At 37.9% G+C, this 27,945-nt stretch overlaps 1 protein-coding gene across 5 annotated transcripts in view; it reads left to right on the top strand.

Moving 5' to 3' along the window:
* Nucleotides 1-26,257, top strand: part of LOC143034985 (nuclear receptor subfamily 2 group C member 2-like) — a 340,734-nt gene extending 314,477 nt beyond the window's left edge. For all 5 annotated transcript variants that reach the window (XM_076201359.1, XM_076201360.1, XM_076201361.1 and 2 more), the window contains 6 exons: nucleotides 6,153-6,283; nucleotides 10,884-11,098; nucleotides 14,324-14,492; nucleotides 16,277-16,385; nucleotides 16,556-16,713; nucleotides 18,393-26,257. In XM_076201359.1, the coding sequence (XP_076057474.1) occupies nucleotides 6,153-6,283; nucleotides 10,884-11,098; nucleotides 14,324-14,492; nucleotides 16,277-16,385; nucleotides 16,556-16,713; nucleotides 18,393-18,485 (875 nt within the window). In that variant the 3' untranslated portion in view covers nucleotides 18,486-26,257. The remainder of the gene's footprint in view (nucleotides 1-6,152; nucleotides 6,284-10,883; nucleotides 11,099-14,323; nucleotides 14,493-16,276; nucleotides 16,386-16,555; nucleotides 16,714-18,392) is intronic.
* The last annotated feature ends 1,688 nt before the right edge of the window (nucleotides 26,258-27,945 follow it).

Here is a 27,945-nt window from a genome sequence, read left to right as displayed (position 1 = left end):
GAAACCAATAACTTGCTAAAATCAACAAAAGTGTCTTTTACTTGAAGAAATGGTAAAGAAAAAACTAGTCACACTGATATGGCCTAAATTGGAGTACACAGTGACACTGTTGTCTTCCAATACTAAAAAGAATATAAGGAAAATTGAGAGAATCCAGAGAGCAACTACGAAGATAGCCCCAACACTATAAAAATGTCATATGAAGAAAGATTGTCAAAACTAGAACTACTGTTGCTGGAACAAAGGAGAGAAAGACGTGACTTGTTGATCATCTACAGAATTATGAGAAGTGTAGAAATCCTTGATAAAGATGACTTACTAAATTGGGATAAGAGATACACAAGAGGACATGGAAGGAAACTCAAAAAGGACAGTAATAGAAGAGACCTGAATAAAACAGCTTTCCCCACAGAGTGGTGGATGTATAGAACATACTAGACAAAACTATAGTGTGTGCAAAAACAGTACAAGAATTTAAGAGCAAATTAGATATGGTGAGATACAGATACGGGACACCATGATCATAGCTCCCCTTCCCATAAGATACAACTAGGTAAATACTGTACACACACACACATACAGACAGGTCACCACAAGCATAGCTCCCTTCCCGTATACTGTATTATATATTACAACTAGGTAAATACACCCAAGCTTCCGAGCTGTCAACACCTATCAACTAGAGCTCTGAAGGCTGCTGAATAAGACGAAAATTCTCTAGTGCAAGGAAAACAAGAGGCTTGGTTTTGTATTAAATGGGAAGGGGAGCACTTGTGGTTACCCAAAATAATTTCTCTGCAGTGTTAAATTGATCTAACAAGAGAAAATGCAAGAAAATAAAAACAATGTTTTTGAGCTGAATGTCAACTCAAATGCAGAAACTAAATGTAAACAGAGGCCTTGAAACACCATGAGGGTTGATCAGATTGTAGAACGAAGACCCTTTTTCTGGTTTTGGTAAGTATGAAAGAAGAAATTTGTGTCAAATTTTTGACATGGAAAAGGAGATAATAGAAACTTGTGGGAGAAGAATTCATGGAACTAAGGAAAGAGATTGTGAATTTAAAGAAAGGCCTTTTCGAAACTAACAATGAGATATGTGAACTAAAGGAAATAAATTCCAAACTAAATAATGAGCTAAGAGAAATAAAAAAAAGATCTAATTGAGGTTAGATGTGAAAATGAAAAGATAAAAATCAATGATACTACCAATAGTGAGAACTTAAAAAAAGAGGTAAATCACAAAATACAGGTAATGTCTGAAAGAATTGAAGAAAACTCAGTTGAAGAAAATTTGCAGAAGTTTAAGAAATGGAATGAAAACAGAGAAAACAAAGAGATGGCTTTTAAGAAATGGTACAACAACAGATGCAGGAAAATGCAAAGAACACAATTATTCAAGTAATCAAAGAAAAAGCAAATTGGGTCAGAGATACAGTGGATAGAAAAAAAGGTATTGTATGTGGATTAAAGGAAGAACATGGTCTGGTGAGGTACATGAGAGAAAAAGCAGAAAAAGAAATAGCAATAACAGTTCTAAAAGAAGCACTAGATGATGACCAGGAAGTAAAGATATAGAAGAAGTGTTGCTTGGAGGTTCAAGACAACACATTGGAAAGTTAGGTAGAAGTTAGGTAGAAGCGGCTGAAGATGGTGAGCGTTTTTTAGGAGGCGAGACAAGCTGGGTTCTCCTGTCGTTTATTGTGTAAAAATTCCCGCTCTCGCAGAGAGCATAAACCTTATATACATGGGATCATGCAAGGTTGCTGATGAGGTATTTACATACATAAATGCTGTTTACCAGCGAGACTATACATTCACTGTAAATGGTTTTTACATGATCTATATAATTAAGGAGAAGATGATACATAGTTTTGTGATATTTTACAATGTGTCCGAGTTTGGACAGGAGAATATAGCTTTAAGGCATATTTATTCTTTAGTGGCAATATCATGGTTGGCAGGCATCAGGGTTGGTGACCCAGCTGCATGCGTTTGAGAGGTCACACCCTTTGATAATGAACAATGGACTTGACTGTGTGCTTGACCCTTGTGGGGATGTGAGATCAGGAATACCATCTCACTCTCGATGTGTGGTGCAGCGATATGCATAGCATAGCATGTGCATATATGCGAGAGCCGATAGATGAAGGGTAGATAGGTAGATTATGCTGTCTAGATGCTTTAGTTGTCCAACAGAAGGGTATAGAATGGGACAATATTCTAAAGAAGGAAATTGACCTCAAAAGATAAAACTAAGATCACAAATGGTAGCAGAATACATATTAGCAATACCAAGCAAGTTAGCAAAGAGTGAACACTATAATATATGGATAGAAAGAGAAATGAATGTTGAGAAAATAGAAAAAGAGAAGATGCTAAGAGGTGAAGCTAAGGAAAAAATCCAAAGATAATGGAGACCAAAAGCAAGGAGTTCCATTGGAGGGTCATAGATATGAGGCTGAGAAAATGGTACATCAAGGTAAGTGAAACAAAAGAAATGGAAAACAGGATGGAGAAGGAAAAAAATTAAAAGTGGCCTATACTAATTTAGACAGATTAATCTTAGGATTGAATTAACTAAATGATTACCTATCAGAAGAGAAACCAGAGATAATGGGAATTGTGGAGATGAAATTAAGGGGTCCACTACTACCTAATAGTGTTGGACATGGGTTATACAATTATTGGAACAAAAACAGAAATGAGAAACAGGGTGGAGGAATCATGTTCTTGGCCAAAAAATAAATAAATGAATGTGATGAAGGTTACTGAGGATAAAGACAGTGTGGAAATGATCATGATAAAAGTTGAAGACAGCAACATGAAAAGTAGAAAGTTTGTGGTGATTTATGTGCCCACAAAAATGGGCTCTTGGACAGAGGGCAAGCATTCAAAAATTTTAGAAGATAAAAGACATTCATTAAATGAGATACTGAAGGATGGAGGTAACCTGGTACTTATGGGAGATTTTAACTGCAAAGAAATCTGTTGGGAAGAGAAGAAAGTGAAAGGTGGAGAGGATCTATGGGGAAATGTATTACTTGACATGACCATAGAACATACAATGACACAATGGGTAAATGAAAATACCAGATATAGAAGTAATGGAGAACCATTGAGGCTGGATTTAATAGTTACAACAGAACCTGAAATTGTGGATAAAATTTAATACAAGACACCATTTGGAAAGAATGACCACATACTAATAGAGGCTGAACTAAAGGAAGAAGTATATAGAGAAATGAGAAATACAGAAAAGGAAGATTGATGTATAAGAAAATGGACTTTGAAAAACTTAAGAAATTCTTTCAAAATGCTAATTGGGAAAAATTCTACATGGAAGAGACAAAAGTGGAAGAAAAATGGACAATCTTAATGGAAATCTTTAATGTAGGAGTGAATAGATATGTACCAAGACAGAAGCAAGAGAAGGTGTACATTAAGTGCTGGTTCAGCAGAAGATGCAGTGAGGCGAAATATAGAAGAGAGAAAGTTTGGAAAAGATGGAGAATAGATGAAAAAAAGATGGAAAATGGCAAGTATATATCAATCATAGAAATTAATATGTAAAAGTGCAGAGAGAGGAAAAAGAAACTACAAGAAATATATAATAGAAAAATGTAAAGATCAACCCAAACTATTCAATAGATATATGAATGGTAAACTTAAAAATAAACAGGAAATGGTGAAACTACACTAAGGAAATACAGAATACACAGTGGATCTAAGAATGGCTGAAGTCATGAATAATCACTTGAAGTCAGTTTTCCTAGAGCAAAAGTACAGCATTGGGATGAAGGAAGTGAAGTGAAATAATAACACAAAAAGAAATAACAGATCACTTAATGAACCTTGACATTAGGAAATAACATGGCCCAGACGGAATTGCAAATTGGATACAAAAAGAATGTAATGAAGAACTATTAGACAAAATATACAACATAAAGTTGCTCACTCTAAGAAGGAAAAATACCAATAGACTGGAAAATTTTCAACATTGTACCAATATATAAAGGAGGAAACAAAGAACCAACAAATTACAGACCAGTCTCCCTAACAAGCACTGTAGCTAAAATTTGTGAAAAAATTATCAAGAATAGATGGATAAAACATCTGGAAGAAACCAATATGATAAACTCGAGACAATTTGGATTCAGACAGTGCTACAAATTTAATGTTTCTACTCAAGACTAATAGATATAATACAAGAAAGGGATGGATGGACTGATTGTGCTTTCCTAGATTTACTAAAAGCCATTGACAAAGTACCACACCAAAAAATATTAAAAAACTGGAAAACATAGGTGGGGTACCTACTAAACTGGATGGAGGATTCCCTACATGGTAGAAAAATGAGAGTAGTGCTCAGAGAAAAGTGTTCAGGTTGGGAGGAGGTGATTAGTGGAGTTCCATAGGGATTAGTATTGGGTCCAATAATGTTTGCTATTTATGTGAATGACATGGATGAAGATGTGGAATGTTACATGAGCTTCTTTGCAGACGATGCTAAATTGTTGAGGAAAGTGAAAACTGAAACGGATTGTGAATCACTACAGAGAGACCTAAACAAGGTTTGGAAATGGAGCCAGAAGTGGGAAGTAGACAACATTAAGAGATGTAGCATAATGGAGTTTAGGAAAAGTAAAAAAAGAATATCAGGACAATATACAATTGCAATAAAGGAAGTAAAGAAAGTGGGATCTGAAAAAGACCTGGGAGTAATAATTTCAAATTACTTGTCCCCTGATAAACAAACAAAATTGTTGGAGAATCCTACAACTTAGTTAGATCAATAAAGGTGACTTTTACCTAGTTAGGTGAAGAAATGGTTAAAAAAATATTAGTCTTACTAATAAGGCCTAGACTGGAGTATGCTGGAATACTATGGTCACCCACCCAGTACCAAAAAGAATATAAAGAAAATTTAAAGAATCCAAAGAACAACCATGAAAATGGCCCCAACACTTTCAAACCTGTTATATGAGGAGAGATTGGCTAAATTGAAATTACTGAATTTGGAAGAAAGAGAAAGAGGCAACCTACTGACCTTCTACAGAATCATGAGAGGCCCGGAACTCCTTGACAGAGAGGACGTACTAAATTGGGACAAGAGAAACACACAAGGACATAAAAAAATATCAAAAAGATAGTTATAGAAGAGACCTGAAAAAAAAAAGTTTTCCACACAGAGTGGTAGACATCTGGAACAAACTGGACAAAACAAATGTATGTGCAAAACCCATACACGAATTTAAGAGCAAACTAGACACTGCAAGATATGAAGATGGGGCACCACAAGCATAGCTCCCCTTCCTGTAAGATACAACTAGGTAAATATATATAGAATATTTCAGTATTATACTGACAAAATTGCTAGGCGAACTCATGACATGAAATCGAACATAATATCCTGTGGCCAATTAAAACATTCCAAACCCCCAAAACCCTACCCTACCCTCACCACCCCACACTCTTGTCTCCTCTTAAGTAATTGAAGGAAGTATTTAAACCTTCTCTAAGCAGCCTGAGTTTTGTGATTCTTGGGTATGAATCATGCATTAGTGATAATCCACGAATTTAGGATATTGTGTTACCAGTGTTGAAGTACTGTATAAGAAATCCGTGTTTGTTAGATTATTTGTCCACAGGGTTTGACTATGTAAGCTATTTACTTCAAGATCTCTATCAACTTCAACTGTCTTTCCTATATCTTTTTTTACACATGAAGAACTAACAACTGGCAACTGCTCCCCACCTTTCACTTTCACCCAGTGACGTAGAAATACTCCCACACCAATATAACACATACAACAATCTAGATTTTTTTTTCCCAAAGAGATCTGTAGGAGGGTCTTGACTGTTGTCAGCTACTGTGTGGCTGTGAGTTATCCATGTAATGAAACTTAAGGCAACAGTTATTGTTATTGGTATGATTATGATTATTAGTGTTAGCATTATTATTATTGTTATTATTATTATTATTGTGTATACATTGTGACGAATGTTCCCTTACCTCCTATCCACATTATTATTATTATTATTATTATTATTATTATTATTATAATTTTTATTATTATCATTGTAAAGAGTTTTCAACATGTTATTGAGGTACAATTCTAAATATTTCTACAACTTGAAATCTTTGACAGAATGGTCAGTAAAAATAAATGGTGAAATTGACCGAGAAGACCATGATCTCCCATCTACCAATGGTGATACAGAAGAGAAATATACACCCACCAAAGAAAGATATACCAAGGCACTTGATCAGGATCCAAGGGTATGTTTTCATGCTAGTTTTTGTCAATGTATTTAGCTAATTGTAGTATACAGGAAAATAGCAGCTACTCTCCAGTTTATCACACCAAGGCTCAAATTTATATGCCAACTTAGTCTATATCCTTAATTTACAATTATCATAATTAAATTTTAGCCTTTCCCCATCTGGTATTGGCTGCATGTTATTGTGACAAAATAGCATGCAGCTGATACTTTAGGGTCTATATGAGGTGCCCCTATGGACCAAAGTCACATATCATTTTGTCTGTGATGGAGGAAATCTCTGTTCATAGAGAAATGATAACATTTTTATTATACAGCAACTGCCCCTCTGTTATGCTGTTCCCCCACCCCTTGTTACTGTCCTGTTCCATTTCTCTGAATATTCATTTCCTTTTTTCACCTAACCCTGTGGTGGGGGAAAAGAATGATGCCACCAAGTCTTCCCCTTTGAGTCCTACGAGGCGACAAAAAACGGGATGGGGATAGGACTAGGAATCCTGCTACCTAGTTGTATTTTACGGGACTAGAGCAATGCTCATTTTGACCCATTTTGACCTGTAGCCCCAAAGGGTATATTCCTAAAAAAAGTAAAGGCATAAGAGGGTCTAGGAGTTATCCAACCAATACCCTAAGGTTTGGGTCTTTTAATGTGTGTGGATGTGGTTCAGATGAGAATAAAAGGAAAGAGATAGGCAGTATGTTTGTGAGAAAGATTGATGTGTTGGCATTGAGTGAAACAAAAATGAAAGGGAGGGGCGAGTGTGAGTTTGGGATGTTGGGAGGTTCTGAGGATTGAAGAGAGGACGAAGGAGAGAAGGGGTGGCTGTATTAGTAAGTGAAGAGATAGGTAAGAGTGTAGTGGAGTGGAAGGAGGTTTCTTCAAGGTTAATGTGGATGAAGGTGAAGCTTGGAAGGGAGATGTGGGTTTTTGTAAGTGCAAATGGGCTTGGTAGTGAGAAGAGTGTAGAGGAAAGGGAGGCTTTTTGGATAGATTTAAATGAGTGCATAGAGGGATTAGGGAGAAATGTCAATGTAGTTGTATTGGGAGACCTTAATGCTAGGGTAGGAAATGAACCAATAGATGGAGTGATTGGGAAGTATGGAGTCCCAGGAAAAAATCGTAGTGGAGAGTTGATGGTGGAGATGTGTCTCAAAAGAGAGTTGTTGATAGCAAATACAGTGTTTAGGAAGAAAGTCGAGGATAAATATACATGGGAGAGGGTGGTGGATGGGTGGTAGATAGAGCATTAATGGACTATATAGTGGTAACCAGGAGTATAGTAGGAAGAGTTAAGGATGTACATGTTCTAAGGGGAGAGAGTGGGGGAATATCAGATAATTTTTTGGTGGAAGGTAAGTTGAGAGTGGAGGATAGGTGGAGAAAGGAAAAGGGCAGAAGGTAGGGAGGTGATTAGAGTGAACTGCTTAAATGAGAAAGAAAAGGAGAAGGAGTATAAGATGCTGAGAGAGGAGTGGGAGGAAGTGAAGGATAGAGTGGAACTAGGAGTGGAGGAGGAATGGGATGGTTCAAGGAGGGAGTCATAAGATGTGCAAAGATGGTGTATGGAACAAGGAGGACAGGAGGAAATAGAAGGAAGGGTAGTGAGTGGTGGGATGAGGAAGCAAATAAAGGTATAGAGGAGAAGAAGGCTTTCGTAGATTGGTTACAAATTAGGATTAGGGAATCGTATGAGAGGTACAAAGTAAAGAGAAGAGAAATAAAGCATAAGATAAAGGAAGCAAAGAGGAGAGCAGATGTAAAATGGGGTAAGAGTATGACAGAAAATTTTGAAAGCAATAAAAAGATGTTTTGGAAAGAAATTAAGAGAGGAAGAGGAGGCAAATCAAGTAGAGAAGAAAAGGTGAAAGGTGCAGATGGAGAGATGATAATGGAAGAGAAGGCAGTGAGAGGAAGGTGGACAGAGTATTTTAGGGAGTTGCTAAATGTGAAGGAGGATAGGGAGGGAAAGGTAGTTGTAGTGGGAAGTGCTAAGAAAATGAGAGTGATGAGTGAGGAAAATGGAGGAGAAATAAGGAAAGATGAAGTGAAGGCAGCTGTTAAGATAATGAGAGCAGGTAAGGCACCTGGGTTGAATGGATACCATGCAGAATGTCTGAAAAAAAGGAGGTACAGTGATGATGGACTGGCTGGTGAGGTTATTTTATGTTTGTTTAAGAGAGAGTGGAGTGCCAGAGGACTGGAGGAGTGCCTGTATAGTTCCCCTTTTGTTCATTATGTATATTAACGAATTGCACAATGGGATTGATAGTGTGCATTTAGTAAGTTTGTGGATGATGCTAAAATAGGATGCCATATTAGTTTGGGGGGAAGATGCTGAGATACTACAGGAAGATCTTAACAAATTAAATTGTTTGCGTGTTCAGATAAATGACAAATGAACTTCAATATCTCAAAGTGCAGTGTGTTAAATGTAGATTTTACACAACCCAGAAAACTGGTATAGCTTAAATAATGCCATTTTAGAAAAAACATGAAAAAGACTAGGGAGTGTTAGTGAGTCCTGACGTTAAATCCAGGAATCAGTACATTAGTGCCAAGAACAAATCAAAGCATTAAGATTTATTCCTAGGACTATTACAAATAAAAATGCAGATGCAGTTATTAAACTATCTGGTGATAGATGCATCCTTGACTATCAAGTAAAGTTTTGATCTCCGTCCTATAGAACGGATATTAATTCACCAGAATTAGTACAGAGGAGAATAACCAAAATAATACATGGGCTCAGAAATTTACCCTATAAAGACAGGCTTAGGGATTTTAACTTGCACTCTCTAGAAAGACATAGAGTGTGGAGTGATACAATAGGTGTATTCAAATGGGTGAAGGGATTCAACAGAGGTGATGCAGACTAACCCATCATGTTAAGACAACTGGGTTGGACTCATAGTAAAGGATTTAAATTGGACATATTTAGATTTAAGAAGGAAATAAGGCAAGAACTGGTTTACCAGTAGAGTGGTTAATGAATGAAATAGACTTGGTAACCATATTGAGAGGCCTGAAACTTTTGGTTGTAAGAGAACGTTAGATAACTTTATGGATAGAGATGATAGGTGGTAATGGACCTGGATCTGCTCAGTGTAGGCCTTATGGTCTCTTGTGGTCTTCCTCATTCTTATGTTCTCTCCTGTCAGTGTAACCTATCCCTTATAGTGATCTGAATACTGTAATATCTCCTCTTTCTCTTCGATCTTTCAAAGTTGGCAGACCCAATGCTGTTAGTCTTTCCTCATGTGGTTTATCTGCCAAGCTGGGGACCAGTTTGGTTGCTGGCCTTTGTATTTTCTCTATCTTGTTTATATCCTTCACTCTGAGTGGGGACCATACCACTGCTGGTTACCAGAAGACTGCAGGTCTTCTGCAAGAGAGGCCAAGGGCAATGGACTGATTGATTGATTGTAGTAGAGGGAATGGAGTTGTGAGGTCAAAGTGAAGGAAGCATGTATATGTCTTGTGGAAATGGAAAGTGTCATGAGAAGATAGATATTTGGTGGTGAATGTAAAGAGAAGATTATGAATAGATGATTGTGCTTATGACACTGTACAGGGCAGAGACTTTGATTGTAAGGGAGGCAGAAAGGAGGAATTTAAATGTGCTTGAGATGAAGTGTTAGGGAAGTATAATGTGGGTTATGAGGATGGGTAGAGTGAGAAATGACAAAGTGAGGAAGAGCGGGGGTTGAAAAGGGAGCTGGCAGATAGGGCTGATGAAAGATCATTAGGATGGTTTGGGCACATGGAAGGAATAAGTGAGGAAAGACTAGCAAAAAAGTGTGGAAGGCAGAGGTGGATGAAGTGAACTTAGGGGAAGACCAAGAATGAGATGGATGGGGTGAAGGGATTCCTGGGTAAATGCAGAATATCTGTTGAGCAGGGAAGAGAGAAGGCAAGAGATAAATGTGAGTGGAGAATGGTTATAAAGAGATCATAAATTGGTGCTGCCCAAAGGGATTTCTCCTTGTCTTATGTATAGCATTATGGGATGAGGAGATGGTTGCCACATAAAGGAACCAGTGGGGGTAAACCAGCTTTGGCTGTCAGGCCCTGCTGTGGATGCACTTTGTCTTGCTGAATTGCTTCTAACCCAGGCAGTGTGTGGGGGTGGACTTTCATCCACAAGGAGCTAATGTGGAAGGGAAACATTTGGGTGTTAGATGGGTGTAGGGTAGGCGGATGTAAGTACATGCTTTGGCTGGTTATCTCCCTTATAAGGGGTAGAAACCTTTTGGGATATAGGAAGTACAGTTAACTAGAGTGTAATATTATGAAATAATAATGTATTAAGAAAATTAATATAGAAATTGGGTAATGAAGTGAGCCTGCTGTAACAAGTGAAAAGAAATTTATTTTATGGTGCATGTAAATATTTATGGATCTTTATATGGAAATAGGTGCTCAGAAATAATGTACTTTGGTTTTGATTTTTCATATTTTCCATAATTACTTGCATTCCAATTTAAGTTTTATTGTTATATAGAAATTATTTACTTTTTTGTGAAATTCATATAAAAAAAATTATGTACATTATCTAACTGATGATTTTAATAACAATAATGACCCCTTCTATTAAAAGGTAAATGGCTCAGAAAATGGAGAATGTGAGGACAGTGACACACCTTTTGAACTGGAAGGACCTCTTCTCTCAGACACATTAGTGCCATTCAATTTGACAGCCCCATCCCCAATGCCCTCCTACCTCAACGTGCATTACATTTGTGAGTCAGCCTCCAGACTTCTCTTCCTCTCGGTTCACTGGGTTAGGAACATCCCAGCTTTTCAATTACTAAGGTGAGTATTGTCAATATTTCTTAATCAGTGTCTGTACTCATATATCTTCATACTGGAATATTGACTGAATGGTAACATGCAGCCAATACCTTAGGAACTATTTTGGGGTGCCTCAACAGAATAGAGCCATGCATCATTTGCCTGTGGAAAAGTTTATTTAGAGTATCTACTCAAAAAAGAATTGTGATATACTTTCATACTACTGCTGTCCCACCTTTATGCTGTTCCCTTAAACCTGTCCTTTACCACTTCTTTGACACTATATTTTCCTGATACCCCTCTAGTGGGAGGAAAGAAATCTGTCACCATGTTCTTGTGTGTGTTATAAAAGGTGACTAAATGGGATGGAATAAGGGGACTAAGGATCCTCTATTCTATATTTTCCTCATATAAAAAGCAGGGCATAAGAGGTTTGGAAGGAGAGCTCCAACCAGAACCCTAGTACTGTAATTGGGTCATTCAAACCACAAACACATGTGACAAAATGCCACAAACTGTGGTTGGAGGGTCTCCCAGGTATGCAGCAAATCATCACATACCAAGGTTGGAGGTGCCCTGGTTACCTCCCCAAGTGAAGAGCAAAGTACAAAAACAAGCAAATAAAATTAAATCCTATCATACAATGCACCAAAAACATTCTTACCCTAAATACAGAGAAAGAAGAATCCAAACTACAAAAGAAGGGTTTTGGACCCAAAATCACAGTCTAGCAAAAATAATTACCTACAGTGAAGTCATGAACTTCCTTTCAAAAGAGAATAAGACCATACTAAGACATATGAAAAATACCTTTAAGAAATACATGCATGACTAGCCATCACTTTCAACTAAGTAAATATATGAAAAACATATACACACTTAAATTGGGATATGCTGCCAGAATGGCTGGGGACCTGGACCAATACAGGACTCAGAAACAGCAAGCTAGAGCTCTCATGACGATGTATGAGGAGAGATACATCAGAGGAATCGCTGAAGATGTTGAGGGCCATTTTAATGCAAATGACCTCAGACCTGTTTACTGAGCCTTGAAGAAACTCCACTCCAAATCTGCCAGCCATAGGGTCACAGTTTGAACAGTTGATGGTGAGCTAGTGTTAGGCATGGAGGTATGTAGCCCCATTGCTAAATACTTTTAGTAGTTGCTCATGGATGACCCTCGAAGCAGACAGCATCCCCTCAGCGATGTTTGGGTGGTGATTGCTGATCCACTGATAGATGAATCTCCACCCTTTGTGAAAAAGGTCAAAGAGGCTGTTAGTTGGAGGGTGAAAAAAAGCAGCTGGCATTTGCAACATTAATGTGGAGTTGCTGAAAGCTGGAAGTTAGATATGTGGGTTCCATATGGTTCTGTACACTGGCAGTCTAAAACCATTCCCTCTGACTGGAAAAGAGGTCTGGTAATCCCCATCTGGAAGGAATGTGACAACTATCCGAACATCTCCACATTTCCCTGATGTAGATCCTACTCACAGGGTTGTCTCCACAAGAGACAATCCACAATGGAGGAGATGAAGGGGATGCTCACAGAATTCATGGCTGGAGCAAGTTAAATGAACCTGTTGAGACTTGTTTGGAGTGGGAAGGATATCTGCATGGGAGCTTGCTCAGAGACACTGTGGAGACTGGCACTGGCGTGCAAGTAAAGCATTGCACTCCTTGGTGTGTACCCCCAGTTGATGATGATGATTTTATTTATTTATTTATTTATTTTTTTTTGTAATACAAAGAACTAGTTTAGAGTGCAGCGGAGCAACTCGTATGTCATCATGCAATGATAGACTAAGGAAAGAAGCTTTGGTCAGTCCCACTTGTTTGCCATTTCAGATTACTACAATAAATCCACCCATAAGTTGGCATTCTATAAATTGTAATTATTCATTAGTCGGCAAGGCTAGTCCTTTTTAGCCAGTTTTCCATCAGCATTGAATCATTCAGCTATTTTTTCAATGAACCCTCTTCAGAACTGTCAGAAAGTATCTTTGACAGTGATGGTTAACAACCTACAGTGTATAGTGACAATGATGCCATTCTCCAATTTTAAATTTATTTAAGTGTTCAAAAAGTTGTAGTAGAGCAAAATAAATCAAGGTTCATGTCTTTCAAGTGTGCATAATTAAAAGAAAAAAGTGCCAATTCAAGTCTTTAAGCCTCCAAGCACTTCTACATTAAACAAGAAGGAATTTTCTGCAGCAGTAAAATAAGGTAGATTGTTTAAAACTATTTTGGATAGAAATAGGGTTACCAGAGGTATGACTCAAAAATTTGAAAGTCTCCTAAATTGGCATGGACTGCACCACAATTATGCCGACTTATGGGATGTTTATGTTGCTTTCTTGGGAACTTTTTGCCCTTCATGATGGCTCCCAAGCTTAACCCCTTCCATATGGTGACGCCTACGTAGGCGTCATGAGGAGCAAGTGGGTACGTGAGGATGCCAACGTCGGCGTCTTGATTATATTTATTGTAGTCGTACCTGCGTGACCCCCATACTCTGTAAACTGGCTTCATCATATTTTCTATGGTTATCAAAATTCACAGGTGAAAGAGAACGAGCAATGGAGCAGTGACTTTATTTTTTATAATGCGAGTATTATGACGCTACATCGCACGTCTGGCAGCTAATGCTGCCAGACATGCGATGTGGCCCATATTGAAGGGGTTAAGGCAGATTCTTCTGATAGCACATTGAAGGAAAGGAAAGCAATCATTGTGGAATGTACTTAGGCTGGTTCTGACCAATACCAAAAATTGGATTACGACATGGCAAAGAGATGTAACTCCGTTGTAACTTGAGGACCCCCTATACTATTGTGACAACCATATTCTGTGTAACAACAAAAATCCTACTAGAGTGAGTTTTGGTATATGGCAAATGCATCTTGCACATGTGAATGCATAGATTAAATATTTTTGGACCATTCAGTAGAACCCATTATACTATATTTCATTTTATGTTTTTCTTTGTTGCACTACTCATTTAGATAACCCTTATTTACTTATTTAGGGAAAATGTTATGAAATTATATGAATCAGTACTAAAATGTAATTTTTTTTTTTTTTTTTTCTCTCAAATTGTTTGGTCATTAGACAAAAAGATACATTTTGTAGATGAGATATCTGTATAGCTAATTCATACCTTGAACAAAATTTCATTAGTTGGTTCAGAATTTGTCCTTGTTACATGATCTTAACGCCAATAATATACTGTTTTCTCTTTTCTAGCCACGAGATTCAGGTGTCGTTAGTTCGAGGATGTTGGTCAGAATTGTTCACACTTGGCATGGCACAGTGTGCTCGAGTTATGTCCCTCAACACAATCCTCACAGCCATTGTGTCACATCTTACACAAGCTGCTGCTAATGACAAACTCACCCCATCTCGGCTCAAAGTGGTATGTTTGTTTTGATTTGTACTAGATAAAAATTTATAATGAAAACTAAAATTTTGATACAAGTAGTTTTTTTTTCAGCAATTAGACATAACCAGCAAAATGGGGTTGCTTGGCATGGAAGAGAAGGAATACATCTTCACCCGTGTCCCTCTCATCACATTCAACCTTTTCATTCTTTTATGTTTAAACCATGCAAAAATGCACTTGTTTCCCAATAATACTACCAGTTCCTCATTAGTGTATCCCCATACCTCTTATGGAACTGGTTGTTGCTTTAGTTGTACATTTTTCTCCAACTATATTACTCCACACATTTTCAGTTATTCAACATCATAACCAAAATCCTCTTGTGCCTTTCTTTACCATATTTTGTAATGTCTGCATATCCCAAAGAGAAAGGGATAAAGTTAAAAAAAAATTGTATGCGGGCAAAGGAGAATGGGAGTGAACAGAAGTAAAGATTGGCAAACGATGGGATGAAGGGGCATAAGTGGCGGCAGAAAAGAAAAAGCAAATGTATGTTGAATGGTTTGCAAGATGGAACTAGGGAAGCATATGTGAGGTACAAGAAGAGAGTAAAATCAAAATATAAGATGAGGGAGGCAAAGAGAAGAGCAGATGTAAAATGTGGTAGGAATTTTTGACAGAATATTGAATTGAATGAAAAGATATTTTGAAAGGAGGTGAAGAAAGTGAGAGGGTGAATCAGGTGAAGAAGAAGAGGTAAAGGGTCCAGACAAATGTTAATGGAAGTGAAGGCAGTAAGGGAAAGATGAAGAGAATACAGAGAATGCCGTATATATGAAAGGGATATGTACTTTTAAACACTTTGGTATTTTGATCATTCGTATATTGAAGCAATTCATTCCATAAAGACTTTAAGAAAATGTGGAAATGTGTTCTGGGAGCCCCCAAATAACCCTAAAGTAAGTACTAGACAAATAGTAAAGCTCAGCACTTAAATCTACAATTATAATATCAATAATAGATAGATGAACTTCAAACTTGTGTGTACTCAGTGATTATGCACAAAAGTTAAAACAAACAAATAACTGTAGTGAGGCACATATTCTGATGCTTTGCATGTTGCTGGGGAGAGGGAGGAGAGAGGCAGGATGTCATGCGACTCACAGCTGTTCAGCTTGCCTCCTCTCAATCCTGGGGTGAAGTAGACGAGGCAGGGTGAGTTACTGGATGAGTCTGGGATGACACAGGATGAGTTGTTTGAGCATCTAGGGACAAGGCAGGTCGAGTAAGCGAAGCATCTGTGGTTGAGGATGATGATGATAATGATGCTAGTTGGGGCTTGGGAGGCATGATGAAAAGAAGTAACAAGATGGCAAGGAATGACACATGACAATGGTGGTGACCAGGAACAGACTAGGAACGAATCCATTTTTTAATTGTTTATTTGAACAAGTGGGAGTGTAGTTATTTTCCTTGCCATACGCAAGACTGGTGCTGCTGTCACTCGTATGGTAAACTTGATTTTGTAAAGCATTTTGATCATTTTTTCATACTTTTTGTATCATCAAACTATATGCCTTTCATGTAGAGAAAATTGTCCTTACTTTTCCTTTTTTTCCTGAGTAGCTCAGCATTTCTTGATGAATGGAGTTTTATTTCTGAATATGAAAAAATGCTGTGTGACTGATCTGTAGGATTGTTGAATTTAATATGATATACATACAAAGGATAATGCAATTATTCTTGAGACCTGAGTTGTAAGTAAATTGTAGCTGAAAAAAGTGATAAATTTTCACATCACTTCATTGTAATTCCAGGTTAGTGAGCATATAGGGAAACTGCAAGACTTCGTTGCAGCAATGGGGCGTCTACAGCCAGATGATCATGAATATGCCTACCTCAAGACTATTGCTCTCTTCACTTATGGTACTTTGATACTTCTTCAGTCAGTTTTATGTTTGTAGAAAACAATGTCCATCACTATGAATCTCAAGATTCTTATAGTGTTTTTTAATTCTATTTATTTATATATTTATTCATTAATATATATTTTTTTCTTTAATCGAAACAGTTGGTATAGATTTCTTGTTTTCCAGAAAATGTCACAAGTGGTAAGAGAGGTCAAATAGAACGTGTACAAGAGAGAGCAGCCCTTGAATTGAAACACTATATTGAAGACACATATCATGATTCACCAGATCGTTTCACAAAACTCCTCCTTAAACTGCCCTCATTAAGAGCACTGCAACCACAGGTATGATCATATTTATATTTTCTAGGAAATAGTTGCAAGAGATTGTAATGGGGGAAGTGGTTCATATTTTACAATGGAGATACTGTATTAGGTGTACAGTACACAGAGATGGTGATTGCACCTAGAATTGTTATTTACACGGTTATTTGTGGATTTCGTGTCTTTTTTTTTTTTTTTCTTCTTTTTTTCTTTCCTTCCTTGTAAGGGGGAAAAACCCTTTGGTATGTGTATGTGTATGTACCTATTTTAATGCATAAATCCTTAGAACAATATTATAATTTACCAGTCCACATTTCAGAAATAAACTCCACAACTTACAGTCTGTAGTAGTCTCAAACTTGTTATAAGTGTTCAGTCAATCAATTTGTTGTCCAGGTTCTCTCACACAGATGTATTTTACAGCATAGTAACAGTATTAACACAGAATAGGTTTAAATGAACCCTGATGCAATCAACACACAGAACATACAGAACACTTCATCCTACACTCACCCACCCAAGCCATCCTGAGATGGCATATAGTATTTCTCCAATGAGTAACATGTGGGCCAGTCCATTGGCTGTTGCCAGTTATCTAGTAGCCATAGGTCTCCTATAAGAGGTGTCTTGAGACAGTGGATTGATTGAATGTCATTTGAAATTCATCATACATACATATACCAAGGCTTTTTCCCCCTTACAAGGGAGGTAGCCAAAAAGGAAAAGGCATAAAATCATTCCCACCCATTCCATCCCTGAATACACTCCACACCCCTCCACCCTCCCTCTTATCTTAGCACCTCCTGGATGACGGGTCATCCCTGCACCCTGTCCACTGCCCTGAGTCAGAAGCAGTGTCGCAAGACACAGCACATCCACAGTAAGGCCGCTTCATTAAATCGGTGACCCCCCCTCTCCGTTCCCCCATGCATAAAAGGAGAAGATGGGGAGAAATCCCTTTGGGCTGCGTCAAATTTTGCTCACACATACTACCTCACCCCCCATCCCCCCACCCATTCCACCTCATGCATCACAACATCATCCATATACAACCATTCTCCATTCACCCCTGTCTTCTGTCCTCTCCCGTCCTTCCTCAACAGACATTCCCCTCTTCCCCAAAGCCCCCTTCACCCCATCCATCCACCTCATCCTAGGACGTCCCCTCATGTTCACTCCCTCCACATCTGCCTTCCATACCTCTTTTACTAGTCTTTCTTCACTCATTCTTTCCATGTGTCCAAACCATCCTAATACTCTTTCATCAACCCTATCTCCCAACTCCCTTTCCACCCCCGTTCTTCTCCTCACCTCCTCATTTCTCACTCTATCTAGCCTAGTAACCCCCATCATACTTCTCAGACACCTCATCTTAAACACATTCAAACTCCTTCTCTCTTCCTCTCTTATGTTCCATGTTTCTGCCCCATACAGTGCTGTTGGCACAATCACTCCTTCATACAGTCTCCTCTTAGCATCCATTCCCAAATTTGAAATTCAAGAACTGCATAATCACTTTTTTTTTTGCCATGGGGCACATATACTTTAAAGAATGTCTTTCATCAGGTTCTTTGGTAAGTGGCAAGTCCAATCTTGCAGATGTCATCTTGTGATCTTGTCATGTCTGACTCATTGAGTAATTGTGTTGGCTATCACTACATTTGATGACTTGCATAATGTTTTATTTTATACCGTTGCAGGTAATGGAGGAACTCTTCTTTGCTGGTCTCATTGGAAATGTGCAAATTGACTCTGTGATCCCATACATCATGAAAATGGAAATGGCAGAGTGACAAGTGAATAAAAAAGCCACTAGTGACCTTGTGGTATGAAAGAATTAAGTGTAGACATGTGCTACAAGTGACCCAACCAAGTTTGGGCTGTGATGCACTGCCAGATGTAAAGTCAAAGTGCAAGAGTGAATAACAAGGAGCAAATTGCACAAAGCTTCAATATGTAACCCACAATCAGAATTTTGCCTTTCATTGTAATTTTTAGAACTGGAAAAAAACACTTGTTCTGTACATCAATTTATAGTGCACAAACACTTGTGAAGTTTGAAGCATTTGATTCTTGAATGCTTGATTAGTCTGTCAGGTGTTGTGTATGTGACTCACCCTAAATGACACCAGTGACTAGATCTTAGGGCTGAGCACTCTTAATTGTATCATAAGTTGGCATCAGGGTACTCTAGATTTAGTGTACAATGCTCTTCCTCATTGTAAGCAAAAGACAATGGACTTAAAGGAAGCTATAGGTGGTAAGGGTTTCACAATGTATACATGCCAAGTGATTTTGGGCCAGTTATCAGCATGTACCAAACACTTCCTGAAATCACAGTGAATGGGGACTCTGCCTTAGGGTCAATCTTTATTTTTTAATGAGAGATTTTGTATCACTTTGTATATTTAGAAGGAAGGCCTCAGGAGCTTCCATTAACCTCCAGATTGATAATAATAATGGCAGGGGAGTCCAGATAAAAGTTGAGCTGACGCTGGCCAACCCGTGTGCTGTATGTATGAAGAGGTGAGGTGCCAAGTTGGTTGCCAGAATGTAATTATTACCTGGTGAAAGAAGAATTAGTGTTACTCTAATTACAGTATATTATGGCTGACCATGATGATCCTCACCTGATTTGCTCACTTTATTATTTCATCACTATTATTTTATTTTATTTTGTTCTTTAATCTTATTTTTATTATTATTTTTTCATTTTTTTTTTTTTTTCATTGTGTTGTAGAATGTATTTTTCTTTGTGAAAGATGTATTGAAGTTCTTGGTTACAATTTGATTCATTGTTAATGCATTTTATATGTGTATATAGGGCGCGTCTATATCATATAGGTTTTGTACCAGCATGGTTTCTGTATAATTGGTTGTATTTATACAATTAAGGGATACTACATAAATAATGAAGAAGTGTCAGTATTATCCTAATTTTAATCATCAGAGCACCTCATTCTATTTCTCTTTTTTTTTTTTTTTTCTTCTTTTTTCTTTTTTTTTTTTCTTTCTCTTTGAGACACTGAATTTACTTTGCTTTTGTCTAATAATTCTGTATTAGATAGATGTGATTTTATACAGCCTGTTGGAATCTAGGGCAGAGGAGTGCATGGTTTCAGTGTAATATGCAGTTTATTGGGAATTATTGATATTGTGCTGGTCTTCATTAAATTTATATATTTTACATATAAATAATTCCACAAAGATTGTTTATGTACATATATGAAGATATGTGTAAAATATCAATGCTTATGCTAATGTACATGTGTGAACACTATATGTATGTGTATGAAAGACTATATGTGCTGAGAGATATGTATTTTCACACACACTTACATACAGAGTATGTAATCGTTGCCTTGAGTTTCAATAATTGGAAAACCTGCAGCCCTATGGTGGTTGGCAATGGTCCTTGGACCCTTCCCACAGATCCCTCTGAGAAGAAACATTGGACTGTTGTCATTGTTGTATCAGTCTATTGATTCTAACTTGAGCCCTCAGATGCAGCTTGGTGAGACCAAGTTGCTGCCACATCACTCCATCACTCTCCTCAGAGGTGCTAGCTACCTCTCTCCCTCTCCCTCTCTATATATAAATATGATACATATATATATATATGTAACATATATATATTTCTGGGAGCAATGTCGCATGAGCCATGTTGCCAAGTGAAATGGAAAGTTTTAAGAGTTGTCTTTTCCTCAAATTCCAAGCCATTCCTAACACCATGCAGTCACATTATGAAAATATGTATAATATTCCATAAATAGATAATGTACAGACTAACAGTGAGACAGATTGCCATGTGCAAGTCATCCCGAGATGTGCAAACAATCAACGTTTCCCCTGGGCCATGCCAAAGGGCTCAAGTTAGAGTCAATTTAGTATAGTGTGGGACTGTTTCTATGTCACTGGTTCAAAGTGGTTGGGTAAGGGTAGTAGTTGCTGGTTTTCATCCACGTGTGAAAAAATGTAAGAAAAACAGTTGAATTTGATAGAGATCTTGGATGTCTGGAGATGGAGTATCAGCCCCTCAGGGCTGCAACTCAAGAAGGAGGTGAGGGGGTTGACAGGTTTTGGAAATGAGCAGCTTTGCTCTATTTTGCAAGACTACCACAAATGGTTTTTACATTGTGTGTGTGTGTATATATATATATATATATATATATATATATATATATATATATATATGTACATACACATGTGACAAAACCACAGGAGAAATTATAATGAAATGACAGAGTAAGATCTTTCATATATTACATTTTCTGACAAAATACATCAAAAATAGAAGTAGGAACAAGTTTTTATACAACAATTAAGGTACCTGGGAAAAGCTGTGACTCAGGTTCTGACCATAATCCCCCATGTCTCCAAGTTCCTCTGTCAATTAGAAGGGACCTGTTTCTTGATCAACCCAGTTAGTAATTTGTCACATTTAAATTGTCCATAGGTTAGATTAAAAAAAATTCTGGGTGGTACCCGTAATCAGATGCAATTCAATTACATTTCTTTCAAGGTGATCTTTTGTCCTTGCCACTACCTTACTGCAAACCCAGTTTATGTAGTGATTAAAGCAAAGCCACTCTGGATCACCACATTGACTGGGCAGGTGTCGAGGCATTGGCAAGGACAAAAGATCACCTTTAAAGAAATGTAGTTGAACTGTGTCTATTTTAGGTACCTACCAGTAAAATTTTAATTCAATCTATGGACAATTTAACTGTGACAGATTAGTAACTGAGATGAGTATGAAATAGGTCCCTCTTGATTGACAGAACTTGAAGATATGGGGGATTATGGTCAGAACCTAAGTCACAGCCTTTCCCAGGTACCTTAATTGCTGTATAAAAACTTTTTCCTATTTCTACTTTTGATGTTTGTCTAAAGATGTAGTATACAAATGATCTTACTATCATTTCATTATAAATTCTCCTGTGGTTTTGTTGCATACATACCCTATGGTGAAGTGATGCTTCTGAATATACATATATATATATGCATACCCATCCCTTGATTTAACAAACAAAAAGGGGGAACATCACTTTGATGATTATGATAAATTCAACATGTTTGCTATAAATCAATATCAGATTTACAATGGATTGTAATGATAGGTTCTTGATATGGAATGGTCATATTGTGGGGGACTCCAAAATTTATTGTAAGGTACTGGATTTTGTCTGTTGCTTCCAAAATCTGTTAAATGAGGGTCCAGTAAATTATAATAGTAATGATAATTGCTCCTTTATATTTTATTGACTAGAAATCGGCAGCCACACACAGTTTGCCAATGATTCTCAGACCTACCCATAGATCTCTATAAGAAGAATTTTTGGATTCTTGCATGTGGTCTGTTAGTATGGGGCAGTTTAATGTCCCCCAGCTTATAGTAGTGTTGGAGGAGGAGAATGGTGCCTTGTTTTCAGGATCACCACTGTAAGCACTTGTCATTGCCCTATATATATATGGATGTGAAGAAATATAGTTTTCCATATAGATGCATAAGTATTTGGAATGGCTTAGAAGGAGATATAGCCATATAGCCCAAGCTGGAACCATCAATGAATTCAAATCTAAATTTGATTTTTGGAAATCAAGGATGTAAATTAAGTTAGAACTGTACATGAACTTGAGGCTAAGTATCTTTGATTGTAGACTGGACCCAACGAACATTGGTCCGTTTTTGTATGCTACAATTAGGTAAATACATCTCCAACAAACAATTTTCTGTTTTTTAGTATTTTTCAAGGATGCTCGTTGGTCAAGCAGGTTTGAGCACCATTCATTGGGTACTGTCTCCTCTCCAGTTGATCATGCCTAGCCTCAAATGCATGTAAGGTTTCAAATTTGGTCTTATTTTTATTTTCCAATTATCATATTTAGATTTGAACTCGCGTATTGTTCCAGCTTGGGCTTTGTGTAGGTATTTACCTAGTTATGACGTACAAGAACAGAGCTATACTCATAAGGTCTCCTGAATTTCATTAATCAAACTCTGCCTGAAATGCATTCATGGTATTTGCTTGCACTATATTCACTTTTAGGCCATTTCACTGGTCTAGTTGTGTGTAGGTATTTCTTTAATTGTATTTACCTAATTGAAGTACACAAGAACGGAACAACTCTTGGGGTCATGTCTCCCATTCTCCAATTTGTCATACCCAGTCTCAAATTCGTATATATAGTTCCAACTTTGTCTATATCCTAAATTTCCATTGTGTATGATTCACCATGGTCTTGGATCATGTGTTGGGCTCGTGATCAACAGCTATTACCCTCTGGATGAGAGCTCAGAGCTCATATAAGACTGATCTTTGGGTAATGCTGTGACCTTACACACACACACACACACCCAATTCACAACCCACAAGAGCTGGAGTAATGGCTCAGAGTGCAGCGATACTGAAATTATTTCAGACCTAGTTGGGATTCAAACTCAGACTGCTGGAGTAGTGGTTGCAAATGCTACCACTGTGCCATTGAGCTGTGTGTGTGTATTTACCTAATTGTAGTATATATAGGACTACCCTGGATCAGAATGCATCGCTTCAGACCCCTGGAGGGCAGTGGCTGGGATACAGGGATGACCCATCATCCATGAGGAGCTAAGATGAGAGGGAGGAAAGGGTGGTGGATGGGAGTGGAATGGGTGGTAGTAGGTATGTGCCTTTTGATTTGGCTACCTCCCTTGTAAGTTGGAAAAAACCCTTGGTATATAGATAGTAAACACAGAAGGAGGAGTGTTCATTGGGTCCCATCTCTCTAATCTATTGTACCTAGCCTCAAATTAATGTACAGTTCCAAATTCATCTATATCCTTGATTTCCATTTATCATATTTAGATATGAATTCACATATTGTTCTATCTTGGGCTATATCACTTTCTAAGCTGTTCCAAGTATTTATGCATCTATATGGAAAATTGTATTTCTTTATACCCTTTAGACTTGTGGTCTTTCTTAATTTGTTCCCATAACCTCTTAAAGCCCTCCCACCCTTGATCAAGCAATCTCTTCTGTCAGTGCAACCTATCCCCTTTAGTGACCTGAATACTGTCATCATATCACCTCTTTCTCTTCAATCTTTCAAGGTTGGAAGACCCAGTGCTATTAGTCTTCCTCATGTGGTTTATCTACCAGACTGGGGACCAGTTTGCTTTCCTTTGTATTCTCTCGATCTTGCTTATACCCTTCACTTTGTGTGGGGACCATACCAATGACGCATATTCCAGTCTTGGATAGATCAAGGTTTTGATGAACTTTGTCATCATCTCTTCATACATACAGTGAAAAGCCAATTTAATCTTCTGCAGCAGCCCATACATCTCCCACAATCCTGCTGATATGTCTGTTAGGTGACGGGTTGTCTTTAATCAACACTCCCAAATTTTTCTCTTCCACCTCTTGCCATGGGTTCTCTTCCCAAGGAATAGTTCAAGGATGGTCATTTCCCACTCTCGGCTCCATGCAAAAATGGTGTATAGATCTTTTGGCAATAGCTCACAGTCCTCCTCTGTTGTGTATTTACTTAGTTGTATTATATGGGAAGGGGAGCTATGCTCGTAGTGACTTGTCTTTGTATCTTGCAACATCTAGTTTGTTCTTAAATTCTTGTATGGTGTTTGCACACACTATTGTTTTGTCCAATTTGTTCCAGACATCCACTACTCTGTATGTAAAATTTTTTTTAGATCTCTTCTATAACTATCTTTTTTGAATTTCTTTTCATGTCCCCTTGTTTTTCTTTTATCCCACTTTAATAAGTCTTTTCTGTATTGAAGTTCTATATTGAGCGTGTGTGTTTACCTAATTGTAGTATACAGGAAAAGGAGCAGTTTTTTTTTGGGGTCTTATCTCCTACTCTCCGATTTATTCTACCTAGCCTCAAATTCATCTACAGTTCCAACTTAATATATATTTTGATTTCCAATTATCATAATTAGATTTGTCTTCATGTATTATTTGAGCTTGGGCTATATCACCTTCAAGATATTCCAAGTATTTATGCATCTACTGTATATGGAAAACTCGATTTCTTCACATCTTTTAGACTTGTGTTTATTCTTAATTTGTTCCCATGACCTCTTGAGGCCCTCCCATCCTTAATCAAGAGATCTCTTGATTAAGTGTGTGTGTTTATGTGTATATTTACTTAATTGTAAATAAACAATTAAGGTAAATACACACACAATTGTGTAAGTGTGTGTGTAGATGTATGTATATACATACAATACAGATATGTATAAATATGCATACATAGGCACATATAAATTTATATGTACATATGGTAATCATGTGTTTATGAATTCAAGACCAGCACAATCCTCTTGCCTGCCCTCCTACTCTCTTAGCATGGCTCATCTAGTCTTGTCTCTTGGGTCCCCATGGCATTATCAACTGGATAAGGACTTGACATGATCACCTTTACAGCAAGAAGGTTATTTGTTTCTTCTCTGCTTATGTATGTGGAAGTGCCTGCTTGGGTAGTATTGGACAATAATTTTTATATACATCATAATACAAGATGTTGGGTCCATTTTCAAAAGTTAATGGCATAGTCAGTTTTTATTTTGTAATGAGAGACTGGTCTTACAACAATAAATGGCCCCCAGCAATTGAAATAACAGTATCAACAGCAGCAGACTTAGTGTGTCTGGGTTGCATTGTACAGGCAGTTGTGTTCTATTTAGTTGTTATCTCCTCTAGGATGGTCATCTGGTTAGAACTAGGTAAAGACATAAATACACTGGTGCTGCCATGGCTGCTAATACAATTGCTGGAGGGTACAAGCTTCCACCGGTGATGGGCCAGGCATACAAGATGGGGGTCATCAGCAAATCCCATTCCTCACCCCCTGCCTGGCACCTACTTTTATAAGCTTAAGGTACAACCCTTCCGTTAATAACTAAAACCTTTCTATGAAATCTGATTTTCATAATGGAAATGCCTTAGTGGTTGACCTATAAATCACATTTGTTTTTGTAAAGGGAAAATGATACTATTTTTATATGAAACATTGAAAAAAATTGTTGCTACAAAGTTTCAGCTGCTCACTTTGAGACTCGATATGTACTACTGTGTGCGTCCTTGTGTCCAGTACAAGGCTTTAGCCATCGTTGGGGAACTGTTTGGGGCTCCACTGATCAAATCCCAGTTGGCCAGAATGCTCAACATAAAGAATTAACCAATGTAGAGGGACATAGATTATATGGAAAAAAAAAAATAAAAAGTTTATGGTCAACTTGGAAGCTGTAGCTGAATATGAACTAGTCTGCAAGCTGGATTGATTGATGTGGCACTGACAATAATGTGGGCAGTGAGGGAAGTGTATTTCAAACTGTTGCCTTTTGAATGTTCAGTTTGAACTGACAATAAAAACACATCAAATATTGGCAGTGATTTGCCCCAAGCAGACTCCCTGTCTCCTTTGTTTGTCGTCCTCAAGCGCTCAGTCACTCAAGCCTTTGTGTGCATCATTAGAGAACAATCATTCTCTCTCATGACGTCACCATTTCTTTAAGATGTAATTATGTATTTCTCATCATAAAATACAAAAGTTTTATGTGTTTTTTATTTCTCCACATACAATCACAAATGGAATGCATCAGGATGGAATGAAATGTCATGTTCAGTCTTTATCTAGCACTGAAATTAGGAACAGGGTGCAGTACCAATTTTATAGGTCCCGGAGCTCTGGAGGGTCTGAAAAAAGCCTGCCATCTGTAACATATTTCTATAATGATGTAATCCTAATATTTTCCTGCTGCCGCCAACCAGCACCCACAAGCCATCATCCCCTTGTTCTCTCTCCTTTCCCCTACCCCTCTGGCCACCTCCTACTTGCAGAGGTATGGGAGTGGTGCACTGAGGAGCTCCAGTAGCATTGCACCCCTGATTAGGAAGTACTGAGGTGAGGATAGACCGTGTATTGGAGGAGGAGGATGGGAGGGAATAGAAGAAGACAGTAAATGGCGAGATGAAGAAGTGAGGGTAGTGGTAGTAGAAGAGGTGACCATATGAGGAATGGTTGTAAATTAGAAATCAGGAAACATGATAGGTATAAAGTAGAGTGGAAGCAAATGCAGGGTGAGGGAAACTAAGAGGAGAGCAGATATGAGGTGGAGTAGGTGTATGACTAAGAATTTTGAAATTGATAAAATGGTGTTTTAAAAGAAAGTGCAAAGAGTGAGTGGAGAGGAGAGGGTAACCGAAGTAGATACTATAATGGAAATGAAGGGGACAAGTGAAAGATAGGTAATTTCATTGAGTTATTGAATGTAGAGGAAAGAGAGGCTTTGTGGCTATGACAGATGTCTGAAGAATAACTGATGGGAGAGGAGAATGGTAAGACAATAGCAGATGAGGAGATGCAAAGAACACTGGAAGAAATAAAAGCTAGTAAAGCACCTTAGTTGTCATGTGGAATTTTTGACAAAGGGTAGAGTAGTCAGTGGAATGTCTATTGTGACTGCATAATATGTAAGGAAAAGAAGTGTGTCAGTGAATTGGAGTACACTTCATGAATTTGATATGATTATATAGGATGCAGGGGAGAGCTGTGGGCAAAATACAAGGCAGTGTTCAGCAGCGAAGATTCAGGCAATATGGGGAGAGAACCAGATCTTGTCTCATTAAATATTTGTTGACTAGATAGAGAGGCAGGAGAAGGATCCTTGTCAAATAGCTTCAGTTGCAAGTTAGTGGTGAGGTGACTTAGGTGAGGCAGAAGGGGGTAGCTAAGGGACTCTGTGAGGTGTTGTGGGTAGGATTTTGTTGGCAATTTCCATTGTAGATAGCAAGCTTGTCATTCTTTTGTTAAATGGATAGGTGAAGAGCTCTTCTGTACAAGAGTTTGGTGCTGCAGAATTATTGTCTATCGACTCCCCATCCTGTGTGGGATAGTGATGTGATTTGGTTTAACATCACAAACTCCTCCCATCGGAAGGCTAGGATGGTGTCCCTTACAGAGGAATTTGTAGCATGGAATTTAATGAACCATGCCCTTGGTTCAACTTCGCTGGTGGCAGGATTCGAACCGCCATCCCCTCAACCTTTGCCACAAGTTACGACGCCCTAACCCGCTCAGCCAGTAGTTTCAAGAATGATAAGCTTGAAGATAGGATGTTTTTAGTTGTTTGAAGTGGTGAGTCCAGGTGAGTTTGTTGTCAAAAACTGGGCCCAGGAATTGGGTTTGTTCTACTGGGAGTGTAGTGTTTCTTAGTTGTATTGATGGTGTCTTTGCAGCGAT

This window comes from Oratosquilla oratoria, chromosome 18, assembly GCF_046742065.1.
Source record: "Oratosquilla oratoria isolate Oo_2021 chromosome 18, ASM4674206v1, whole genome shotgun sequence".
NCBI lineage: Eukaryota > Metazoa > Arthropoda > Malacostraca > Stomatopoda > Squillidae > Oratosquilla > Oratosquilla oratoria.
The sequence above is the reverse complement of the archived record's forward strand: the minus strand, read 5'-3'. Positions and strand labels throughout refer to the sequence as shown.